The 23,985-nt window shown below is 38.6% G+C and overlaps 1 protein-coding gene across 4 annotated transcripts; it reads left to right on the plus strand.

The window, feature by feature from the left end:
- Window positions 1-2,998: 2,998 nt before the first annotated feature.
- On the plus strand, window positions 2,999-23,517 carry SPDL1 (spindle apparatus coiled-coil protein 1). 4 transcript variants are annotated; one of them, XM_004611468.3, is made up of 12 exons: window positions 2,999-3,121; window positions 6,534-6,706; window positions 10,196-10,372; window positions 11,575-11,769; window positions 12,720-12,869; window positions 12,957-13,055; window positions 13,134-13,244; window positions 14,784-14,924; window positions 16,801-16,904; window positions 17,646-17,833; window positions 19,640-19,979; window positions 22,897-23,517. In XM_004611468.3, the coding sequence occupies exons 2-12, from the start codon at window positions 6,548-6,550 to the stop codon at window positions 23,042-23,044; spliced, it is 1,812 nt and encodes a 603-aa protein (XP_004611525.2). In that variant the 5' UTR covers window positions 2,999-3,121; window positions 6,534-6,547; the 3' UTR covers window positions 23,045-23,517. The 4 variants fall into 4 exon arrangements, with proteins under 4 accessions (XP_004611525.2, XP_054983083.1, XP_054983084.1 ...); XM_055127109.1 differs by lacking the exon at window positions 22,897-23,517 and adding an exon at window positions 3,529-3,735 and having other exon boundaries at window positions 3,048-3,121; window positions 19,640-22,886; XM_055127108.1 differs by lacking the exon at window positions 22,897-23,517 and having other exon boundaries at window positions 19,640-22,886.
- Window positions 23,518-23,985: the final 468 nt, after the last annotated feature.

Raw genomic sequence — 23,985 nt, forward strand, 5'->3', positions numbered from 1 at the left:
AATGAATATAAAATACAATTTAAGGTAATATATTTATAGAGCATGTATATGCTATTATATAATTTACATTTAACAAAATGATGTTTAAGCTACATTCCCAGCCTAAGTGTTTAAAAGTTATTGGTTCATTTAAGATGTGTGACTTCCTGAATCAGTTTGATGAGTCTACTTTGTTTTTGAGAAAACTGAGAGATATGGGGGAAGAAAGTAAAAGCTTACAGGGGAAAAGATAAGTAGCCTGCTAAACATCACTGTATCACTGTCATCCCGTTGCTCATCGATTTGCTCTAGCAGGCACCAGTAACATTTCCATTGTGAGACTTGTTATTGTTTTTGGCATATTCAATATGCCATGGGTAGCTTGCCAAACTGCTAAACATAATAGGGAGTAATAGAGCCTACAACCAACCCAAATACTGACACTGACTCTAGAATGTATACTGTACTCTTAAAAATTAGTCGTAAAAATGTTTCCCAAGTAAAGGATGAGGTGGGAGTATTTGAGTTGGTTTGGATTGTAATTTAAAAAGAAAAAACATAACTTATAGACTGGGGAGTTCAAGAGAAAGGTGTTGGATCATCCAGCTCCTAGTGAGAGCCCTTTCCCTGCTTGCACATGGCCACCTTCTCTTTATATGCTTACAAGGTCTTTAGCCCACATAGAAAGAGACAGAGAACCCTCTTATATTAAAGATGGTGACTTATGTGCTAATATTTATTTATGTATTTTTGGATCAAGGTCCACTGCCTTCAATCTTTTTATTTATTTATTTTTATTGAATCACCATGTGGAAAGTTACAAAGCTTTCAGGCTTAAGTCTCAGTTTCACAATGCTCAATCACCCATCCCTTCACCAGTGCACATATTCCACCACCAAGAACCACATTAAACCTCCCCCCCACCCCCCACCTCCCCAGCCCCCCACCCCCCTGTGTAGCTGATAAATTTCACTTTACTTTCTCTTTACTTTGATTACATTCAATATTGTGTGGTGGTGGGAAAATTTGAAATAATAGTGGTGGGAAGGTGTTATGGCGGTGGGACTGGTGTTGGAATATTGAATATAATAAATTAGTGTGAACAATGTTATTAAAATAAAACAAAAATATTTGCACACTAGAAAAAAAAATAAAGATGGTGACTGGGTGGTGGCAGACATTTTTTGCTCATTTCCCAGCATCTAAAATCCCTTCCCATGCTTGTATAATACACTATTTTGAAGAATCAAATCCCATCTCATTACAAAAGCAGAGTAAGACTGAATATGTTCCCCCAATCCTTAGGCACTCAGCACATGTTTTGTGGGGCTTTGAGTTCTTACTCAAACTACATCCTAAATTATCCAATCAAGAGCCATATAGAATTCAGGTCAAGTGTGGCATCTAGCGTCCAGTAGTGGGAATGACAGCACTCTATTAGAGTTCCTGAAGAATGGTGTACTGATGATAAGGTGATCTTACAATTTTGCTAATGTTGTCCCTTCCGTTGACTGCAAAACTCTGTTTCAGAGCTAACTATACTGTGAGCATTGAAAAGAATCCCAGTAAAATGAACCTCTCCCTTAGCATGTCTTACGTTAGAGCACGTCTTACTATATTCACTTTATAAAAGATACATGAGTGCCTGAAAAGGTGTGTTTCTTCCTACTATATTGTGTGCATCTTCCTGGCAGGACGGGAAATTACATAGCTTTGAATTTCTTGTACTGTGTAAAAGTACCTGTGGTCGGTCAGTTAATATTTTAAAAGAAACCTGATATGGGGATGAAACTATTCCCCCTCCACCAAGAATTTTATTATCCAGATTAGTAAATAAATGAGGTGAGAGCTGAGTGAGTCAAGGAAAGTTGTTACTTTTTAAAAGATGAAAGTCATTGTTTATTTGCTGATATCCTGTATCACTGTCATCCCCTTGATCATCGATTTGCTCAATAGGGCCCAGTAATGTCTCCATTCGTCCTAGCCCTGAAATTTTAGCAGCTAAAAAAAAAAATTGCTGATATAGGAAGAAAAAAATACTGATGCTAAAAATACATACACAGTTCTCAAGTGAGAAAAAAGTGTTTTTGTGTGTGTGTGTGGCGGGGAGGGGGGGCGTGCCTAAGCACATGACCTTGAGAACAGTCACTAGGATTCAGAAATGTTCACTAAATGTTGGTTATTATTATTATTGCTTAGAACTTTCTAACACTAGGTATCCAGTTTATGTAACCACCTCAGTATTATTTAAGCACAGAGTCTCATAGCTTTCTCTCCGGCAGGAGTCAGCATTTGTTCCAATTTTAGTTCTATCACTTGGCCAAGATAATTTTACTTTCTCCCTCTGCTTCCCTGTGTGGCAACTAATACTTCATAAGGCTATTTGTAGACTTGAAACTGTACATCCTGCACCACACTGGCCCTTGGCGAAAGCTGAAATGTGACCGCCACTGTAGCGACAACTGTGGTTCTGTCCTAGGATACTTTCAAAGTCACTGTCTCATGTGTTCTGATTCCTGGACCACAACTGAGGTACCAGAAGGCAGCGCCCTCGGGATGCTGCAAAAGGCGTCTGAGGCGGCACACGTCCGAGTTTCTCACCGCTTCGCCTTGTAGACAGTCTCTATTAGGGATAATTTCGTAAAAAAACACAATAATAATAAATAAATGAAAAACAAAGAAACTTTTTCAACGTAAACGGCGAACCCCGGGGTACATCTGACTAGACAGGGAAAAAAAATCTCAATCTGCACCTGCGCTAAACCGCAGCGCTGCTTCTGCGCCTGCGCCAAGTGCGCGGCGGCTCATTTGCGCCTGCGCGGAATGCCCCCGCGGCCTCCCCGGCGCCTGCGCAGTCGTGTCAGAGGCGGGACCGGATGCGGCTTTCCCCCGTGCTTCTCGTGAGATGTGGGAGTTGTCGCGGGAAGGTGTTCGAATAGCTTTGGCGGCTCCGCGGCGCGCTTCCGAGGTAGCGGCCGCCTCCCTCTGTGGCGCCGTGGCGGTGTCGTCGGGCGCAGCAGGCGGGAGAGGGTGAAGAGAGGGGGAGGCTCGGGGTGGGGGGCCCGGAGGGCGGTTTCACGTGGAAGCGGCGCAGGGGAGGCTCTCGGGGCGAGCCGGGCCCGAGGAAGCCGAGGCCTTTCAGGTAACACCAGCTTCTTGGGCAGCACCTGCAGTTCCTAAGCAGGTTCCAGAAGAGTCTCGGGTCGGCGGGGCTGAGGTGCCCCGCGGCCCGGGGAAAAGGCATCTCATGGCGTTTCCCCCCACCCCCCCCCATCCCCACCTCAGTTCTGTCTGGAAGCAAACGCTTCTCATCCACCACCAGTGAGTGGACTTGGTGTTGAAAATACAAGGAGCTGTTTTGTGGAAGACAAGGCAGAGAAAGGAGCCGGGGTCCTGGTTTTAGAGCAGCCAGAAGCGCGGCAGGGAGGGCTTTTCTGGGTTTGAGAGATTTTCCAGAGAAATGGCAAACGAGCCCTGGATTTGGAAGGAGACCCCACCCCCGCTCCTTCCCCATCCCGCTAATTCATTCATCAGAATTTGCATTCTCAGGCTGGGACTCCCGAGCGGGTGACATTAGGTGCTGCACGCACACTGCACCTGCGTCAGGTGAAGTGACAGCTGTCCCTCCCAGGGCTGTGGAGAGGATCCAGGCGCATCGCGCGCGTCAGGTCCGCCAAAGCCCGAAGCACAGGGCCTGGCGCAGAATTTTATTTGAGGCGGATAATTAAGTCAACCCTGTCTAGCTCCCTCTTGCAGGTGCGTCGCTGAGCTCTTCCTGTTCATCCCCCAGACGTCTTTTCTCAGGGGGAATCTGCCTTCACCCCAGTGCCCCCCTACACCGCCCACCACGGCATCACTGCTGGACCGTGGTGACCTTGTTAGACGTGACTGCAGTTCCACCAGTGAGCTGCTTGCCCCGGCCCCGTCACTTCTATAAATGAGTTTGAGGAGTTGGATGTAATTCCTTACGCTGTGAAGAGTAGAAGGAGGTCTGATTTGGGAGGTACCTTTGTGTCTTCAGCACTTGCTCGGGACCTGAGACACGACAGCAGTTTGAGCAGATCTGTGAGAGCTAGATAGTTGGCTTCATTGAACTTTGGTTTGGGGGGCCGCTACCCAGGGGTGCTGAGAATTCCCTCCTGGTAGTGTTTAAGAGACCATAAGCAGTGTCGGGGTTGACATCAGGGTTGACTGAATGCAAGGCAAACACCTTAACCCCCTCTACTTTCCCTCAGCATTTCTGATAGGATATCTTAAGGCCACCTCCACATTTCTATATTTGCTTTTTCATTTAATTTTTATTTATTGGGCCACACCCAGCTGTGTTCAGGGCTTACTCCTGGATCTGTGCTTAGGGATAACTCCTGGTGCAACTTGGGTGACCATCTAGGGTGCCAGGAATTGAATCCTCGTCTGCTGTGTATATGGCAGGTGCTCTACCTGCTGTATTATTTCTCCAACCCCCCGCCCCCATATTTTAAAATAAAAATAGGTTGCTGAATGTAGATAGTGGCACTTAATTTGGCTCATCAGGAGGGAACTGAGTGAGATAATATTGTGAAGCACCCAGGTTAACAATTGGTAAATAACATAATTTGTGTAAAAATTAGCGAACTGATCCCATCATATATAGGCTTTAAAAAGGTCTTACAGTTAAAACAGTTAACTGTCAGTTTTGGAAAACATAGAATAACTTTTTCTTCTTTTCTGAAACCCTCCATCCTTATTCTCATTTGAAGACTTTTTTTTTGGGTGGGGGCTTCCTTGTACTGGTGGTGAAAGTCAGGGTCCCACATTTGCAAGGCAAATGATCTATCACTGAGTTATATCCCAGGCTCCAAGCCCTTGCTTCTTAATTCACAGATAAATTGAAGTCATTAGAGGGTAATTATGCAGATTTCACCACTACCATCTACTTATTGGTATCTATCACATATTTTTCTTTCCATAATTTTAGGTGAAATACTCATCTTCCTGTCTGAAGTAGCCTCTGCACTTTAATCCTTTCTTGATTCATCACTTAAACAATTCAAGTTATCTCTCAGATTTTCTTCTGAATTTTTTCCATGGGATACAAGTATACTTTTTTCTATTTAAACAAAAATCTTTACTAAACTTCTCTTCAGCTACTGCATATTACTACATTGCCACGCAACTGTACGTGCAGTCTCCTGTTGAATTCTTCAACCTATTTCAGTTAAGCTTTCGTCTCCATATTTCCACCAAAACTGCTTTTAAAGCTTCCAGTGACCTTTTTGAATTCAACCCTAGCAGACATTTTTCAGTGCTCACTTATTTGATTTAGTAGCGTTCTTCTGTCTCTGAAGCCAATAAAGCAATATACTTTTAAAAAATTGGGCTACAAGACTTGCCCTTATTTTCTTCTTATATCATTGATCATATATAAATACACTTTGCTGTCTTTCTCTTCCATAACATAGCTCAAAAATCTTTGATTCTTTTTAATTATCTTTTCACCTGGTGATATCATGTCTCAGATAATTATGTTAGTGTTAGTAGCTCTAGACTTCTATCTTGGGCCCAGGCCCCTCTCCTATGCATAGAGCAGACTGCTTACTTGACATTTTTCATGTCCCAAGTTTATTTCTAAGATTTTCTAACCCTAATCTATAATCCTAGTGTTTTAACATTTTAATTGATGATGTCTGTTCTATTGGTTTATACTAGGGCTAATTTGCAAAGAAAAGTGATATGAAGAGAAATGTTAATATATGGTATCCTGAATATCTAGAATGATATGTTCTTTTTTTTTTTTTTTTGGTTTTTTTTTTTTTTGGGTCACACCCGGCAATGCACAGGGGTTACTCCTGGCTCTTCACTCAGGAATTACCCCTGGCGTTGCTCAGGGGACCATATGGGATGCTGGGATTAGAACCCAGGTCGGCCGCGTGCAAGGCAAACGCCCTACCCGCTGTGCTATCGCTCCAGCCCCAAGAATGATATGTTCTTTAATCTGAATGTGGTTTTTATTTAGTATGTGCTCTAATGAATAATTAGGAAAATACTTGTTTTCAGTAAAGCAAATTTAATGTGTTCAGAACGCCTATGAGAGATTAGGAATATGATTATCCTTACCTTTTTCAGAGCTCACTTGTTATTAACATCAAAATACTTTTAAGATTTTGTGATTTGTTTCATTATTCTCTTAACTTGATTATCTGTATAGTGATATGGTTATGAAGCCCTTCCTATTTAACATTTAAGGATACTTAGACACAATAGCTGGACAGTAAATATTGAATTCCTTAAAAGTAAAATTAAATGTAGTCATTTTTCCCTTCTCATTTTCCTGTTTGGTATGGTCTTAAATTGGATAATAAAATTCTGAGATCTTGGTCCCAGAGAGCAGAAGTGAAAATTGACTATATACAAATTAGGATGAAATATTTTAATGTGTTTAGAGTAGTAATAGGTGTGTGTGTAAGTGCATAGTATTTGAATACATTCAATGCCATTGCCTATATGTATTAATGTATTTTTCTTATTGATACTACTCAGTGGATATTTATGTTTAAAGTACTTATTTATTGTAGGCTGAAAAAATAAAATGGAGGCAGATGTGATCACAGATCTTCGATGCAAACTTAAAAAGGCTGAAGAAGAGCAAGTAAAAGCTGCTCAGTATGGTTTGCAACTGTTGGAGAGCCAAAGTGAATTGCAGAATCAATTGGATAAATGTCGTGATGAGATGATGACCATGACTGAGGTAGCACTCTAAACTCTCTTAATTAAGAGGTGCTTAGCTATTAACAATTTGTATTATATATTATATAGCATTTAATATTTTATTTTCTGATTATATTTTAAGTTCCTGTCCAACTCTACCCCATAAAGGAAATGAAATACATGTTTAATATAATTTCTAGTCTAGTCTTGTTTTGAGTTTGAAAAATCACATTGCAGTTGTGTTTTTATTACATACTGGATTTTTGTTTATATAGGGAAAGTAGGGGAGACTGCTCAGAAATGCTCTGCAAGCCAGGAGGCCATTTCTGGTGATTTTTGGTGCTGGTGTTTGAGCTGAGGTCGTTCACATAAAAGGCAAGGACCTTAACCCTTGTGCTCTCAAACCCTACATAATTGGATTTAAAATTTCATCTTATCTGCACTTTTCCCAAGTGATATCACTCATTTTTTCACTTAGATAATGAAATGACTTTTGACATATTCAGAAGTCATTTTGGGCTCTGTTCTTAGTTGTCACTTATAATCTAGACTTGTATATTAAACTGCCCAACTAAAGATGACAGGAAGGTTGATTCCCTGACTACTAACCAAACATCCCCTTGCAGTTTCTTTGGCTTACAATAATAAATATGATAGCATATGAAGTGCTCGAGTCAGAAAATTTTGAGTTTTAGACAATAGCCTTTTGACCCTTTTTAAATTTAATTCATGAGTAACTCGTGAGAAATTGCCAATCCCTGGCAATATTATCAACACAAAAAAATACAGGCCAGAGAGATAGGGAATAAGGTGCTTGCCTTGCATGCTGCTATCCCTTGTCAATTCATGATATTTCATATAGTAACCCCAGATCCACCAGTAGTGATCCCTGAGCATGCTGGGTGTGGCCCAAGTAGACACTTTGCCCCATAGCCTTCTTACTGACTTGTCTACTATCCCTCATTGTCATTCACACTGTCCTTTCTTCACAGAGAAGCCAAGCTATTATTGAAGAACATAACAAAAGATCCAGTAATAGTCTAAAATACTCCCAACTTCCCAACTTGCATTTGTATTGTCTTTTTTTTTTTGGTTTCTGGGCCACTCCTGGCAGTGCTGAGGGTTATTCCTCGCTCTGCACTCAGAAATTATTCCTGGCAGTGCTTATATGGGATGCTGGGGATCAAACCCAGGTTTGCCGTATGCAAGACAAGTGCCTTAGCCACTATACTATCTCTCTAGCCCCTGCACTTCTATTTCTTCCAAAATTAAAATACTTTTGTGGATTTCAGATCCATATGTGATCTCACCCCTACTTACTTTTTTACCTCATCTTAAAGTTTTCCCTTGTTCTTAGCTAGATTGCTTCTTAGGAACTACACCAGCCTTGGTCTGCTTCTGAATTATTCATCCTTTGCTGTCTTGAATTGAGACAGCAATCTGGACCTTCAGATTTCTGTTAAATATTATCTCAGAAAAAAGACTTCTGTTGATTCTCTGTATCGTAAAGTTATGATCAATCTCAATTTTCTGCAGAGCTAGTTGTCTTCAGATTATATATTTCTAGAAAGGGAATTTCATTTTTCATTTGTTTTTAAAACAGACTTAGCTGTGTTCCTTATATTGACATACTTAGCTATGTTCCTATTGTAATCCTTTGAGTACTTCACTGACCATCCTCTCCTTCCCCTCAACTAAAGGGAATTTTACTGTTATGCATTGTTTTGTCCATAATGATTGACATACATTTCATTGAAATAATGAATAAATCAATTTACTTTAAACAAGGGCTGGAGCGATAGCACAGCGTTCGCCTTTCATGTGGCTGACCTGTGTTCAGTTCCTCTGCCCCTCTCGGAAAGAGCCCGGGAAGCTACCGAGAGTATCACGCCCACACAGCAGAGCCTGGCAAGCTACCCGTGGTGTATTGGATATGCCAAAAACAGTAACAATAAGTCTCTCAATGAGAGACGTTACTGGTGCCCGCTTGAACAAATCGATGAGGAACGGGATAACAGTGATAGTGACTTTCAGAGAACCATGGTGTAACATTTAAACAGGACTCTCAAAATTTAAATATAGCAAGTCAAAGTAGTTGATGACAGCCCTTTTATAATACTGCTTATGAACAGAACTCAATTTCAAAGTCCTAACAGCAAAGTACAGATTACAGGTACCTGTAGTAGAAGAAAATAAAACCATAGTATGTATGTTTTGGGAAAATTGTCAAAGTAAACATTAGTTTGATTATTAAAATTCTCTTTGTTTTTTTTTAAATTGAATATTTTTTGAATAATATGAAGCATATTAGAAATACATGAAGTATAATTTAAGCTTTAATTTAGCTTTATTTTATCTTGTGTTTTTGTGTTTTGTATTGTGAGCTATATCTAGTGGCACTCAGGAATCTTTCCAGCACAGCATTTGGCATATTTCTGACTGTGTTTGGAAGATCAGGTGGTGCCAGGGATCTAATATGGTTTTCCTGAATGCAGAGATTGCACACCAACTGTTTGAGCTGTCCCTGGACCCTTAATTTTGTTTTTTTAAAAAACTTGTTGAAACTTCTGTCATTAAGCAAAAGCTTCGTTAAGTGTGTTTATCTCAGCAGTGATTCATTCAAGTATTCATTTTGTGAACATTCTCAGAACTCTTTTATAAAACCAAAACATTTATTGCTCAACTAATCATTGAAATCCTTAAGATGAATTGAATGCTCTCTTGGCTAACAACTGCTCTCTTGGGTTTAGGTTTTGTTCTCTCACAGAATCTGTGCCTGAATCTGCAGTTTACAGTTTTCAAGTTCCCTATTTAAGCCATCCCAGTGTATTTTGTCTTTTAGCTTTTGCATTGCAGTTATTCTTTCTCTTCCACTTGGGGGGTTAGTCAAATTTTCCACAAGCTGACTCTCCACGTAGTAGGCTTTCGAGCCAGAAGACAGCACAAGCACAGTATGTGCTTCTTATTGTGGTGCTTTCTAAATGATGACATTTCATTTATTGAGAGCTAGAAGTAAAGCAAATTGTTATTAAAACAGTTTTCACTAGGAAAGCATCAGTGCTGTTAAATTCTTTATGCTTGTGTGTGCGTGTGTGTGGGGTGGTGGAGTATCTAGGCCACAGCTTGTCGTTCTCAGGACTTAAGGTATCACACTACTGGTGGGCTTAGGGGACCAGAGATTGAACCAGGAAGTCTGTGTATAAGACAAATGCACTACCCATTGTACTCTCTCTAGCTCCTATATTCTTTTTTAATGGCAGAAATGATTTCACATGTTATATGAGCACTCCACTTCCTTTACAGGGTGTTGAAGCAGTTACCTATTAGCATCACCTTGAATATAGTCTCAGAATATCCGCAGAGATTTTTAATAACTGCTTAGCTAGAAAGTTTTGATTTTAACTTGTGGCTTTCACTTCGAAAGCTGCAAATATGTGAAACAGGAATCTGACATTTGAAGGTGAGAATTATTTATATGTGATGATTTTGCATTTTTTTATATAATTGAGTTATGATTGAATCTTTTCAGAACTATGAACAAGAAAAATATACACTTCAGAGAGAAGTTGAACTCAAAAATAGAATGTTAGAAAGTTTGAGCTCTGAATGCGAAGCTATTAAACAACAACAGAAAATACATCTGGAGAAATGGGAAGAACAACTGAACAGAAGTCATGAACAGGAAGTGAATGAATTGAAAAATAAGGTTTGAAATATCTGTATTTTGAAATTAAAATGTTCTTGCCTATTACAAAGTCTTTGTAAATTTTAAATTTTAGAATATTACTTTAATGACCACTCTGACCTTCTTTAGGATACATGGTAAGGTGGTCCACTTGAAAAGATTATTCTAGGTGGTAGTACAGCAGAGTAAGAAACTTGCCTTGCATGCGGCCGGCCTGCGTTGATCCCTGGGATCCGACATGGTCTCTCAAACACTGCCAGGAATGATCCCCGAGTACACTGGCCTCTTCCGCCCAGATTTCCCATTTTCCAGTAGCTAGGCGGTCACACCCAGGGACTGTCCTCCCCCCAACACCCTGTAATCCCATCAATGGCCTACACCCAGAGACTTCAAAGCAAGCTCCCGGAACCGCATGGCTGCTTTGCAGCCGCATGACATCTTATGGCCTACTTCTCCCTCTGGGAGAACCAGCAGGCTACTGAGGGATTCCTGCCCACATGGGAGAGCTTCGCAAACTCACTGTGGCATATTAATATGCCAAAACCAGTAACAATGCTGGGTCTCATTCCCCTGACCCTGAAAGAGCTTCCAATGCGGCATTGTTGGGAAGGATGAGTAAGGAGAGGCTTCTAAAATCTCAGGGCTAGGTAGGACGAATGGAGACGTTACTGAGACCGCTCGAGAAATTTGACGATCAACGGGATGATGATGATGATGATGATGATGATGAATATGTTCTCATTTTTAAGAACGAAATTACATATTTGAGCTGGTTATTTTTCTTTTTTAGCATACTCAACATGCCAAAAACAGTAAAAATTAGTAATACTAACAACTGAAATGTTTCCTTTTTTTTTTTTTTTTTTTTGCTTTTTGGGTCACACCCGGTGATGCACAGGGGTTACTCCTGGCTCTGCACTCAGGAATTACCCCTGGCGCTGCTCGGGGGACTATATGGGATGCTGGGAATTGAACCAAGGTCAGCCGCGTGCAAGGCAAACGCCCTATCCGCCGTGCTATTGCTCTAGCCCCACAACTGAAAATATTCTTTCATGTCAAACTTAGTACACTATTTACAGACATTGTATACACTACTCTGACGAAATGTAATCCATCATGTCTGAAACCTTAGACATACTTTGAAGGCATACATAACTTATATGTATATTTATAAAACAAGCCTGTCACTGTTTGGTTACCTTTATGGTTTTTTTTAACTTCAGCTAGAAAACCTGAAGGCAGAATTAGATGAAGCTAGGCTTAGTGAAAGTCAACTGAAGGAAAAACTAAGTCATCAGCAGGAGCTTCTCAGTTGTAAATCAGAGGAATTACGGAAAATGTCTGACCGTGCACATGAAAGCTTGTCTTCTGAGGTGCTGGCTCTTCAAATTGAGCTGACTGAAGCAGAAAATACTAAGGTAAGCTTTATGATGTGTTTTTTTTTTCCTTCTTGCATATATTTTAACATGTCTTATAATAATTCTTGTGAGATTGTTTTCAGGATGGTAAAATTTTGGTCTAATTTTGATATAATTCAGAATGTTTTATGGAGATTTTAGGTAACTTATTTCATGAGTAATAGAACTTTATATTGCATAATTATTAAAGAAGAATTTAGATTAATGAACCTTTTGGAGCAATAGTGAAACATTTACTCTGATTTAAGTTTGTGTCATAAAAACCCAATATAAAGAGTTTTTCATTTGGATGTTAACATACATATGAACAAAGCTTTTTTTAGGGCTAGAGGGATAATGAATGGGCTGAGCACATGTTTTGCATCCAGGAGGCCTGGGTTTAGTACCTCAGTACCATATGGTCTCCCAAGCACAGCTGGGAGCAACCAACCCTGAGTACAGAGCCGGGAGTACCACTTTCCTGAGTACCACTGGATATGGCCCAAAGACCAATGAAAAAAGTTTTTCTTCATTGCAAGCTAAGGTTATAGCAATCAAAGCCTTAAATTCATGGTAAAGCATATTTCTAGAGACTTTGGTTTTCTGCCAAAACCTTAGTCATTTATATAGTTGTATTATGTACTTTATACCTTTGACAGGTTCTTTAAATATAGTTCTGGTTATGAACTATTGCTGGTAGATAAACTGAGTAGTTGCTAGATGAAGAGTTATTCTCTGATTTCAATTTTTTTTTTTTGCTTTTTGGGTCATACCCGGTGATGCACAGGGGTTATTCCTGGCTCATGCACTCAGGAATTATTCCTGGCGGTGCTCGGGGGACTGTATGGGATGCTGGGAATCGAATCCGGGTCGGCTGCATGCAAGGCAAACGCCCTGCCCGCTGTGCTATTGCTCCAGCCCCTTTGATTTCAATTTTTTAAAAAAATTTTGGTTTTAATTTATTTGAATAGGTCACCCTCCAAGAAGAATTGAATGAACTACAGTGCAGACAAGCACAGCAGGAACTTCTTACTAAGAATTTAATGCGCCAGGTAGACCGCCTTAAGGAAGAAAAAGAGGAACGAGAGAAAGAAGCTGTTTCTTACTGTAATGCTTTAGAGGTATGTGTTACAGTACCATAATGTTTTCCAACTTGTGTTATTTTGTTGATAATCTTTGTTATCTAAATTATTTCCTTTCAAATGTAGAAAGCTCGTGAAACAAATCAGGATCTTCAAGTGCAATTGGATCAGGCACTGCAGCAAACCTTGCACCCCAATAGTAAAGGAAACTCTTTATTTGCTGAGGTACTTACAAATAATTCCATTGATTAAATTGGCATTTCACTTAATGTAAGAATAATTCAGTAGGCTAATGTTTTCTAGGTGGAAGATCGAAGGGCAGCAATGGAACGTCAGTTAATTAGTATGAAAGTCAAGTATCAGTCACTGAAGAAACAAAATGCATTTAACAGAGAACAGATGCAAAGAATGAAGGTATTAAATTATCATCATCAGGGCCCCAGAGGTGATCCTAAGGTCTGGAGTGCATTTATTGCATGGGTGAATCCTCAGTTTGACCCCTGGCACTATTTGTGCTAAATTGTGCTGAAATTTATTTGTATAGAGTGAAATGTGTATGCGATGCTTGGTAAATAGTGAAGTGCTGATTTCAGAAACTATTGCTGTGGCTTTAATTTCTAAGGACCTCCACTGTAATGATGGATTTTCTGAGGATATCCCTTCCTGGGAACGGAGATGGCTGCTCTTTTTTGTTTGTTTTATTTTTGGGTCACACCCAGTGATGATCTGCTCAGTGATCACTCCTGGTGGGCTCGTGGGAACATATGGGGTGCTGTGTCAGGCATGTGCAAGGCAAGCACTTTACCCACTGTATTATTATCTCCAGCCCTGATCGCTGCTCTTAAAAAAATCATTATAAGTATATAATATACATCATATATAATGTATTTAGAAGATTAATTTTCACAGCCAGGCAAAACAAACTAGAAGGACTGGTCAGTGGTTAGAATCAACCACAAGTGTGTGGGGGGCAGAGGATAGGTAAAATAGAGAAGGGAACAGTGTGACAATAATAGCTGGAAATGATCATGTTGGACAAGAACTGAGTGCTAGAAGTAGGTAAAGGGATATGCCTGGATAACCTTTCAGTATCTGTATTGCAAAGATAATGCCCAAAAGAAGGGAGAGGGAGAGACTGGGGGGTGGGGTGATGGGAGAGAAACTGGGAACACTGGTGCTGGGAAATGTACACCGATGGAGTGATGGATGTTGGAACGCTGTAGGACTGAAGGATCTATCTCACAATGATTTAATTTTTAAAAAATTATGTTGTAGATTGCCTTGATAGCATACTAGTTTGCCTTTTACTTTTGGTTTTGATTCTTGTCATTTGTGAATTTTACATATGGAATATGAGTGGCTTAGTAATTTCCTTCAGCACTCTGGAAGTTAATTAAACATTTTGAGAAGTGCCATCAGACAGACCCTTAACACAGCATTTAGCCAGGTTTCTTTTGTAGTTAGATGACATGTTTCCAGACTATGCAATACAGGTTAATTTTATGTTTCGAATAAGTATAAATAAATGTTGTTGGTTTCAGATACCAATCAAAAGTGGTCACAATAAGAATTTAAGAAGTTATACTAGGTGCTGGAGTGATAGTTCAGTGGGCAGGGCACTTATCTTGCAAGTGGCTTATCCAGGTTTGATCCCCTGCACTTCATATAGTCCCCTGAGCCTCACCAGGAATGATCCCTGAGTCCAGAGCCAAAAGTAAACCCTGAGAACCACTGGGTATAACCCAAAAGCAAAAAAAAGGAAAAAGAAGAGAAAAAAAAGTTATATTTCATTTATTGATATGTTTTCGAATTGTTGATTATCAAACTGAATAATAATTTTAGCTATTTCCAAAATGAGGTCAAAGTAATTCACTACAAAATAGAAAATGTACAGAAAGTATTATTAGATCTTTACCTGCTCAATTTATGGAGTGTTTATTTTTATTTTTTTAGTTACAAATTGCCACATTGCTACAAATGAAAGGATCTCACACTGAAATTGATCAACAAGAAAGGTTGCTTGCCATGCTGGAGCAGAAGAATGGCGAAATTAAACATCTATTAGGTGAAATTGAAAATTTAGAAAAATTTAAGGTATGTGTAATAGCTTTAAAGACACTTCCAGGGCCTGAGAGATAGTACAAAGGGTAGGTCACTTGCCTTGCATGCTGTGACCTGGGTTCCACTCCCAGCACCCTGTGTGGTTTCCCAAGGTTGCAAGGAGTGACTTCTGAGTGCAGAGCCAGGAGTAAACCCTGAGCACTGCCAGGTGTCACAAAAAAAAAAAAAAAGAAGAAGAAAGAAAAAGAAACAAAATGGACAAGCAAAAAGAAAGCACATCCAGTCTGGAGAGGTGGTACAGGTTTGAGGTGCTTGCTGTACGTACAACTGAGCCCAGTTCCAGTGCTGACACTGCGTATAATCCCCAGGAGTCACACCAGAGTTCAGAGCCTTGAAGAGCCCCTTAACACCATAGGGTATGGCCCAGAACATCCCTGCCATGAAAAAAGACTAACCAATTTTGGGAAGAGTTTCTTAATATTTTTGCCTTGAATAGATTTCTTTAAATGGATTACAGTGCCACTTGCACAAAAGAAAAGTAACTTAGGGAGAAAATCATCCCTTACCTTTATGTAGACTTGTACTTTTCTGCTCTCCGCTTCTCTTTGTTGGTATTGTTGCAATGCCTGTAGGGTTGCAGACAAGACTGGCTGCGGTGCTTGCCTGTGGTCACACCTAAGGTTGTAAGTTGAGGTGTCCACTTGCTCATTGAGATTTGCATTTCTCTATTTGCGATGATTATAAGTGCTTGCCGGAAGTTGTACTTTTAGTTGAGGCACATCACATGAGTTCAGTTCAGGTGTCTCCAAGGATTGCTGCTGAGAGGTTGCACTTCCTATCTCTGGTGCTTATAGCCACTTGACTGGTACAGCTAGAAATTTCTTGTGCCAGGGATCACAGAAGAGCTGACAGGCTCCCTCAACTGAGTTGCTGGGATAGCACTTGGTGCACTTGGGACACTGAGGATTTGAACTGGTGACCATATGCTTCTCAGCCAGTTTCTCTAAGCCCCAGCACTATTCCTCTGGGCCTACCAAGATTGTTTAAGGGGAGAGGAAAGGGGGATGGAAAGATAGCGTAGTAAATTGAAGTATCCGCTTTGCATGCTGCAGCGCTCAGAAATGAGAAAGATAATAGTAAAGGAATAGATACACTTGCAAATCTTTTTGTATTTTTTAAGTAATTCTCATCTCAGTGATAGGCATTTAGAATTTTTTTTTTAACTCTGAGCCAGCCGTTGGTTTTATGTTTTGTTTTTGGACCACCTTCATCCAGTATCCCATATGCCAAACCTTTGGCAACCTCCAATCAATTCTCTTTATCAATGAAATTTTTCCTTTTCCTTTTTGAAAAAGATTTCATGTGTAAGAGAGATTAGATAGTATTTGTCTTTGACTTACTTAGCTAATGCCCTGAGGGTTAATTTACCTTGTCACAAATAGCAGGATTTCTCTTTGTTAAAAGTTGAATAATATTTCATCTTTCAATTTCTTTCTCTGTTTATCAGTGGACATATATGATGCATGCATTTCTTGATTATTGTAAATAATGCTGTATTCATTGAACATGGGGTACCTATAACTTTTTGAGTTGTCTTTGTTTTTTTTGGAAAAATATTCCTATAAGTGGAGTTGGAAAGAAAGAGAAATCAGGATACAGATATGGTAAGGAGCATAGGCCTTGGACATCGATCTGGATTCAGATTATATCTTCTCACTTCTAACTGGTGTCTTAAACCTTTTTCAGCATCTCTAAGTGAAATGTTCATTCTTGTATGTAATTCAGCAGTAAAGGAGAGAATAGTACTCAGCACTGGTTGCTGTAGTACTAGCATTTCAATAACTGCACTCTGGTATTATTAATCTAATTTGTTCTTTACATTATAAGAACCATTACTTTCTTTCTTTAGAATTTATATGAAAGTATGGAATCAAAGCCTTCATCCAGCTCTGGGGTTGTGGAAGATAATACTTATTACACAGACTTGCTCCAAATAAAGCTTGACAACTTAAAGTAAGTGTCTATGCGGGGGTGGATGAAAAAGGTAGACTCTTAACTTTCTAAATTATAATTAGTATTAGTGATTGCAAATTTCTGTTTTGTTATTGTCAAAAACAAATTCCAAAAAAAGAAACAAAAACTTCCTTTAAGGGGCTGGAGCAATAGCACAGCGGGTAGGGCGTTTGCCTTGCACGCGGCCGACCCGGGTTCGATTCCCAGCATCCCATATGGTCCCCTGAGCACCGCCAGGGGTAATTCCTGAGTGCAGAGCCAGGAGCAACCCCTGTGCATCGCCGGGTGTGACCCAAAAAGAAAAAAAAAAAAAAAAAAAAAAACTTCCTATAAGAGAAAGTGAGATTATTTATTATATAATTGATGCTGATTACTTGAAGAAAAATGCTTTCAATGAATAAACATTTTCATTTTATTGTGTAGTTCTTTAATTGATAAGTGAAAAAAATTAATCTGGTAAATGTTCTGATTGAAAATTTTGAGAATAGGTATAATTTAAAGGAATTTAGAATAGGTATAATTTAAAGGAATTTCTATGCATTATATAGAAAAAAATTAATCACCCTTTGTTTGTTTTCTTTAAGAACACTTGAATGTTATGTATTTGATAAAGTTTATTTTAAGTTTTTCACTAAAATCCCCACGAAAATATATCTTTAAAATTTAACATCTTTGCTCTGATAGCTACTTTCATTTACATTGTTATTCGTTGGTTCTCTCTCTCTCTTTTTTATTATATAGCAAAGAAAATGAAAGTACCAAAGGTGAATTGTCTATACAGCGAATGAAAGCATTATTTGAGAGCCAGCGAGCTCTGGATATTGAGCGAAAACTGTTTGCTAATGAAAGATGTCTCCAAGTTTCCCAAAGTGAAAATATGAAACTAAGAGCTAAACTAGATGAATTTAAACTGAAGTATGAACTTGAAGGTACTTATGTCTCATATATATATTTTTTCTTATGAGAAGCTATGAGAAATGTAAAATATTTTTCTTTGTTACAGCTTAATGCAAATCCCACTACAAACTACTTTGTGATTTATGTATATCTACTTTATAAAATAAATTTATTGCTACTATATATGTGGGCTGGAGCCATAGCACAGCGGTAGGGCGTTTGCCTTGCATGCAGCTGACCCGGATTTGATTCCTCCATCTCTCTCGGAGAGCCCAGCAAGCTACCAAGAGTATCTCACCCACACAGCAGAGCCTGGCAAGCTACCCATGGCGTTTCCGATATGCCAAATACAGTAACAACAAATCTCACAATGGAGACGTTACTGGTGCCTGCTCGAGCAAATTGATGAGCAACGGAATGACAGTGACAGTAACAGTGACAATGACCACATATACAGGGAAATTTAAAGAGAACTATGTATTGGGTGTTTGTGTATATAGTTAATTATACTTTTTAAGATTGCAGTGCCATTCCTGATTCAATCCCTGGAACCTCCATCAATTACTGGAGCACCTCCAGTAATAATCTCTGAGCCAGGATTTAACTATGTGTCCCTAAAGCCAAAAATAAAAGGAAATGAAGATTTGGATTAAATGAGAAAACAAAAAAAAAAGGGCTTCAATGTCTTTTTCAGATTGCACCATCTTGGGCCAAGGAGAGGATTAAGTCGCTTGCCTTACATGTAAACCAATTCTGATTCAATCCTGGGGATTATATGGTGCCTCCCCCCGCCACACACACACACATACCACCATTAAAAGCAACAGTCTAACAAGCCACCAACCCTCATATCCAGCCATGGTTTTTAAACTATATTAAAATTTGATTGTGAAAATGACATTTGACGTTCACTTGACATTTGACTTGAAAGTGGAAGATATATTGGCATGGTGATGAAAAGATTACAGCATTTCATTCGGTGATTGAATATAGATCTGCAAGGAATAGAATGATTATTTTAGACATTCAGAGTTTAACACAATTGTATGAGTCTGCAGTGAGTCATAATATAGTTTTAATTAGGATAGAACTCAGATATTTGAGTTCATAATATAGTTTGAATTCATAGTAGAAATTCTCAGATTTGGGGAATGGAATTAATAGGCACAGATTACACTATTAGAACTTTGCCTATGCTTACCATTTCACAAGTTAAGGAGATACAGTTCAGAATGCTAGGCATTTTCTAAAGACCACTTAGCTGCAGAGTGCTATGATGGATTTTTGTTTGTTTTTGTTTTGAGACCACACCTGGCTGTGCTCAGGCTTTACTCCTGGCTCTGTGCTCAGGGATCACTCTGGTGGGCTTGGGGGACAGTATGGAGTGCTGGGGGATGAAACTTGGTTGTCTGAATGCAAGGCAAGAGCCTTGCCTTCGTTAACATCTCTCCAGTCCCAACTATGATGGATTTTTAGCTGACTTCCTTGACTCTTAACCATTGCATTTTCTTATCCTCTCTGGGATCTTAAAAAGCCTTCCACAATTTCTTCTAGAGCACATAGGAGATCATTTAAGAGTTATTCCTAGAATCTTATTAAGCCAAGGGGATGTTTATAGCCTATCAAGCAACATTTAGGAAATATAACTAATGCAGCTCATAAAAAAGGAATATGAAGGAAGCAATATATTTTAATAAGGAGATGGATGAATATGATAGAATAGATGGTAAAGAAAGAAAGGGAAAAGATATGTGTATACCTCTGTCTACATCATTATGTTGATTGTGTATTTGTTTTAATTTATTGACCAAGCATTCTTTTGGTGTTGTTTTTATCAGAGAAAACTGAAGTTCCAGTACTTAAGAAAAGGCGGGAAGTGCTGCCTCTCGATGTACCTCCCCCTAACAGTGAAAGTGCCAAGGATGCTGTTCGGGGAGAAGGATGTAGCAGGCCTTTAGCTAAGGAGGAGGCAGAACTGTGTCCTGACAATTTAGAGAATAACTTGCTACTCAAAAATGCCACTTCTGCAAGCACGCCAGGAATCAGTCTTTTTCCTCACAGAAATTTGCCCAGGGATATTCCGCCGGTGAAGGAAAAGAAATGTGTGAAACTCGTAGGCATTGTGGCGGACTCGGAAGCCTTAAGTGAGAGAAGTGGAAACACTCCTGACTCTTCCAGGTCAGTCCCCTCCTTTCTTCACGACAGCAAGCAGACCTCTTCGTCTCTCCTCTATCGCTGCATGAACTGTGCTATCTGGTTTTTAATCTGTCTTCTTAATATTGCATGCAGTGTAATTCCCCACTTTCATCTGTCTTCCTTCAGCTTTTCTAAAACTTTAAGAAAGACTAAGATGATTGAAAGGGTAAAGGATTCCTGAATTAGAAAATTATTATTTTTTTTAAGATACACTTTTCTGTGCCATGAAATAGATGTATGACAGTCTAGCATATCTGAATGTTGGTTTAGTTTGAATGAATGTTGTGACTTTAGGTTTTGGATATTTTTTTTGGTAACTATGAAAGAAAAATGAACTTACCCTGTAAAATGTCTGTTTAGCAGTTTAAGATTCCCATCATTTTAGAAAACTAAAATTTTCAATGGCTTTGGAAATTATTTACCCTAAGCCTTCAAGAATGGCCTTTACTATATTTTGTTTCATTTGGGGGCCACACTAATGGTGCACAGGACTTTTTTTTGACTCTGAGCTCAGGAATTATTCCTGGTGGTGCTTGGGGACCATATGTGGTGCCAGGGATCAAACCTGGGTTGGCTGTGTACGAGGCAAGCACCTTAAGTGCTGGACTATCTCTCTGTCCCCTGGTAATATATTTTAACATTTTAAAAATCTCAGAAATTCTTTTTTACTCAAATTTCAAAGCCTCTAGTTTTAGCATATTTTAGTTGATGGCTGAAAGAAGAGTGTTAAACATGTATGTCTGTAGGTTTTAATGTTTAAAGTACAGTTATTCTTTTTCTTTAAACAGATTTTTATTGTCATTTAGGTGACATGGTTATAAAAGTGAAGGACATGTTCTTTAAAAAATATTGTCAGAGGTAAAAGAAAATAAGTAGGAGGAAAAGAATAGTAGCTTAAGCTAGGGTGAAATAGTTATGCACAGTTTTTGGAGGTGTACAAAAGGATCAAGAGTCGGAGGGGAGAGAGTACTGAAGGAAGAAATTAAAAGGTAAAAAGATGACAAATTAAGGGCCAGAGATATGGTTCAAGGGCTGGAGTGCATGGCTTGCATGCAGGAGGCCCAGATTTGATAAACCAGCACCACATGGTCTCCCCGACACCTCCAAGAGTGACCCCTGAGCACTGGCCGATCTCCATGTTAGTATTGCTAGAGTACCACTGGGTATAGCCCCAAAATAACAACAACAAAAGGATGACAAATTATTAAAGATAACTGTATGCAACAGAGTGTAGGTGCATTTGAACTAAATATCTCTAGACATTTAAGCAACTAGGTATATTAATGTGAAAATAGGTTGGATTGTCATCTGGAAGAAAATTCTCCAAGGTGCTGTTAGGACTCCATTAATCATGGAGGAGTACAGAGTAAGGCATTTTACTGGTGTGCATTTTTAAGAATTAGGAAAAGGGCTTTCTTATATTTTTGTTATTGTTATCTAATTTCTCTTTAAAAGAGTTTCAGTGTTACACATTATAGTCTCACAAACGATAGCACTTGAACATCAGCATTAGCTGTTACTAGGAGTAATATATTCATTACTTAATTTTTTATATTACGTTATAACTTATAAATCACATAAAGTAAAAACTCAGTGAATCAACTTTAAATAATCTGTCTCTGTCTCTTTGTCTTTCTCTTTCACACACACACATGCACGGCTTTGAGTGTTCTGAAGTGAATTCAACAGGTTATGCTTGTATATATGTGATTCATCTTGTAAGTATGCTTGACCATTATATTTCTGGAAGAGGCGTTCCAGAATTGATCAGTACAAACCTTGCTTTCTGTGTTGTCTTCACTTTTCTTTTGACCTTTTCTTGCTTGATAAAAATAACTTAGACAAATGTAAGTAGGTACTTTACTTAAGTAGCATATTGGAATATTTTGTGGTGCTAGTTAAACAAAACCAAATAAAATACAACAAAACATGTTTCTTTGTGTGAGTTCCTTTGCTAACCAAAGATATTTCTAATCATGTTCTCTGCAGGATTAACTTAGATACACAACCCTATGATAAATATTTTAACAGTAATTGTGAGTTTTATTTGAGAACTTTACTGTTGCATGCCTTGTAAATTTAATTGATGGGCTTTGCTATAAAATATAGCAAATTTAAGATAGGCCTTTCAAGATGTTATGCTTCGCTTATTTTGATCTAAGTGATAATTTATAATTTATCTAAGTTCAATTTAAGAGCTTTTTTTCTTTTTTCCTTTTGGAGAGGGCCATTAGGCCACATCTGGCTATACTCTTAACTCTCAGAGGTAACTCCCGGTAGTGCTAGGGGAAGGATTGGGGGAGTGTTGGGGATTGAATGTGGGTCAGCCTCACTTAAGGCAAGTATCTTATCCCTGTACTATTTTTCTGACTCACATAGACAAATTTTCATGCAACCAAGAATGTCATGCTGTTTTTTTTTTTCTTGAGTTTGCCTTTTGTATGTCACATTAATGTTAAGATATTTATAATTATTAGTGTGCTTATGACAGGCATTTTAATATATTTTAATTTGTTGTTCTATTTTGTTTGTGGGTCACATTTGGTGGCCCTGTGTTCAGGGATCACTTCTGACAGGACTCGGGGGACTAGAGATCAAACCTGGGTTGGACCCATGCAGGACGTGTACCTTACACACTATACTATTTCTCAGCCCCCTATATTTTAATTATTTAGGCTTTGCCATACATTTTATTAACCTTGAATATATATTTTTAGATATAGAAAATGTCTTGATACGAAAACTATTTTAGAGTCAATGACTTGGTGTCTTACTGGCATTGAAATCAATTTAGAATTTTTTCCTCATTATGTAAAATCACCTTATGTCATTAGAGAACTGTTTCTATAATTTTTCTTGACTGCATTTGAATTTAGAGTGGATGCTTTAATGCCTGTAGGTTAGCTGATGAATCAAGTCTTCAAACAGAAGTTAAAGAAGAAAAAGAAACTGCAAGCAAATTGGAGAAGGAGAGTCGTAAGAAATCACACCCTATTTTGTATGTTTCTTCCAAATCAACTCCTGAGACCCAGTGCCCTCAACAGTAAAGTTATTCCTTTAGTAAGAGTAAGGTACCACTTGCCCATAAGTTTGCTTTGGAGCTTAAGATTAATCTAAAAGGGTTAGGTAACCTTACAGGTTATTTATTTTTTACTTACTGTGACAAGACCTGAAACTTTTCGTTTTCTTTGGTCAACATTTGGTTGATCCTAACAAGGAGAATTCCTGGACTGATGAGTTTTCATGAATAACATCTTAACTGAAGGAAAAATATCAGAAATACGTTGTTATATATGGATTTTTAATGATATCAACATTTATCTTTAAAATCATTTGAAGAGAATACTGAAATAATTGGCTATGTACTCTGTGAATTTAGGTTTTCACTATAGAGAAATTGAGCTTTAAAAATAGATATTATACCTGGATTTTGTCTGTTTAAAGCAACTATATCTTTGTACTTATGTATGATACAAATATGTTTTAGTATGTAAAGTTATTTTGAAATTGAAAATAAACAATTTGCTCCCTTTCAGATTTTTGTTTTGTGTTTGAACCAAGTAGCTGTGCTCAGGGTGCATACCTGGCCGTGTGCTTAGAAATTACTCCTGGCACTGCTTGGGTGGACTATATGCAGTGCCAGGAATTGAATCCTGGTTGGCCATGTGCAAGGCAAGTGCTTAACCCGCTGTATTCTCTGGGCCCTATAACATTTCATCTCTTCCTCACCATCCCACCCCAGTTTTCTTACCTTCATAGAGAATAGGATGTTATCAAAAGAAGATCCAAAAAAATATATACTGCTGGGAATCTTAAACATACACACATTTAATAGATACTTTAATTCTAAACTTCTCCAAATACTTTATTTCCTTTTATAGCTTAGCTTGGTCTCTAACTTAACTTCATATATACTATGGGTATATAACTCTATGTAGGCAGATATTTATTTTAAGGCATTGTCTTGTGTAATTGTAGAGCCTGGCAA

Source organism: Sorex araneus, chromosome 2 (genome assembly GCF_027595985.1).
Source record: "Sorex araneus isolate mSorAra2 chromosome 2, mSorAra2.pri, whole genome shotgun sequence".
NCBI classification, from domain to species: Eukaryota; Metazoa; Chordata; class Mammalia; order Eulipotyphla; family Soricidae; genus Sorex; species Sorex araneus.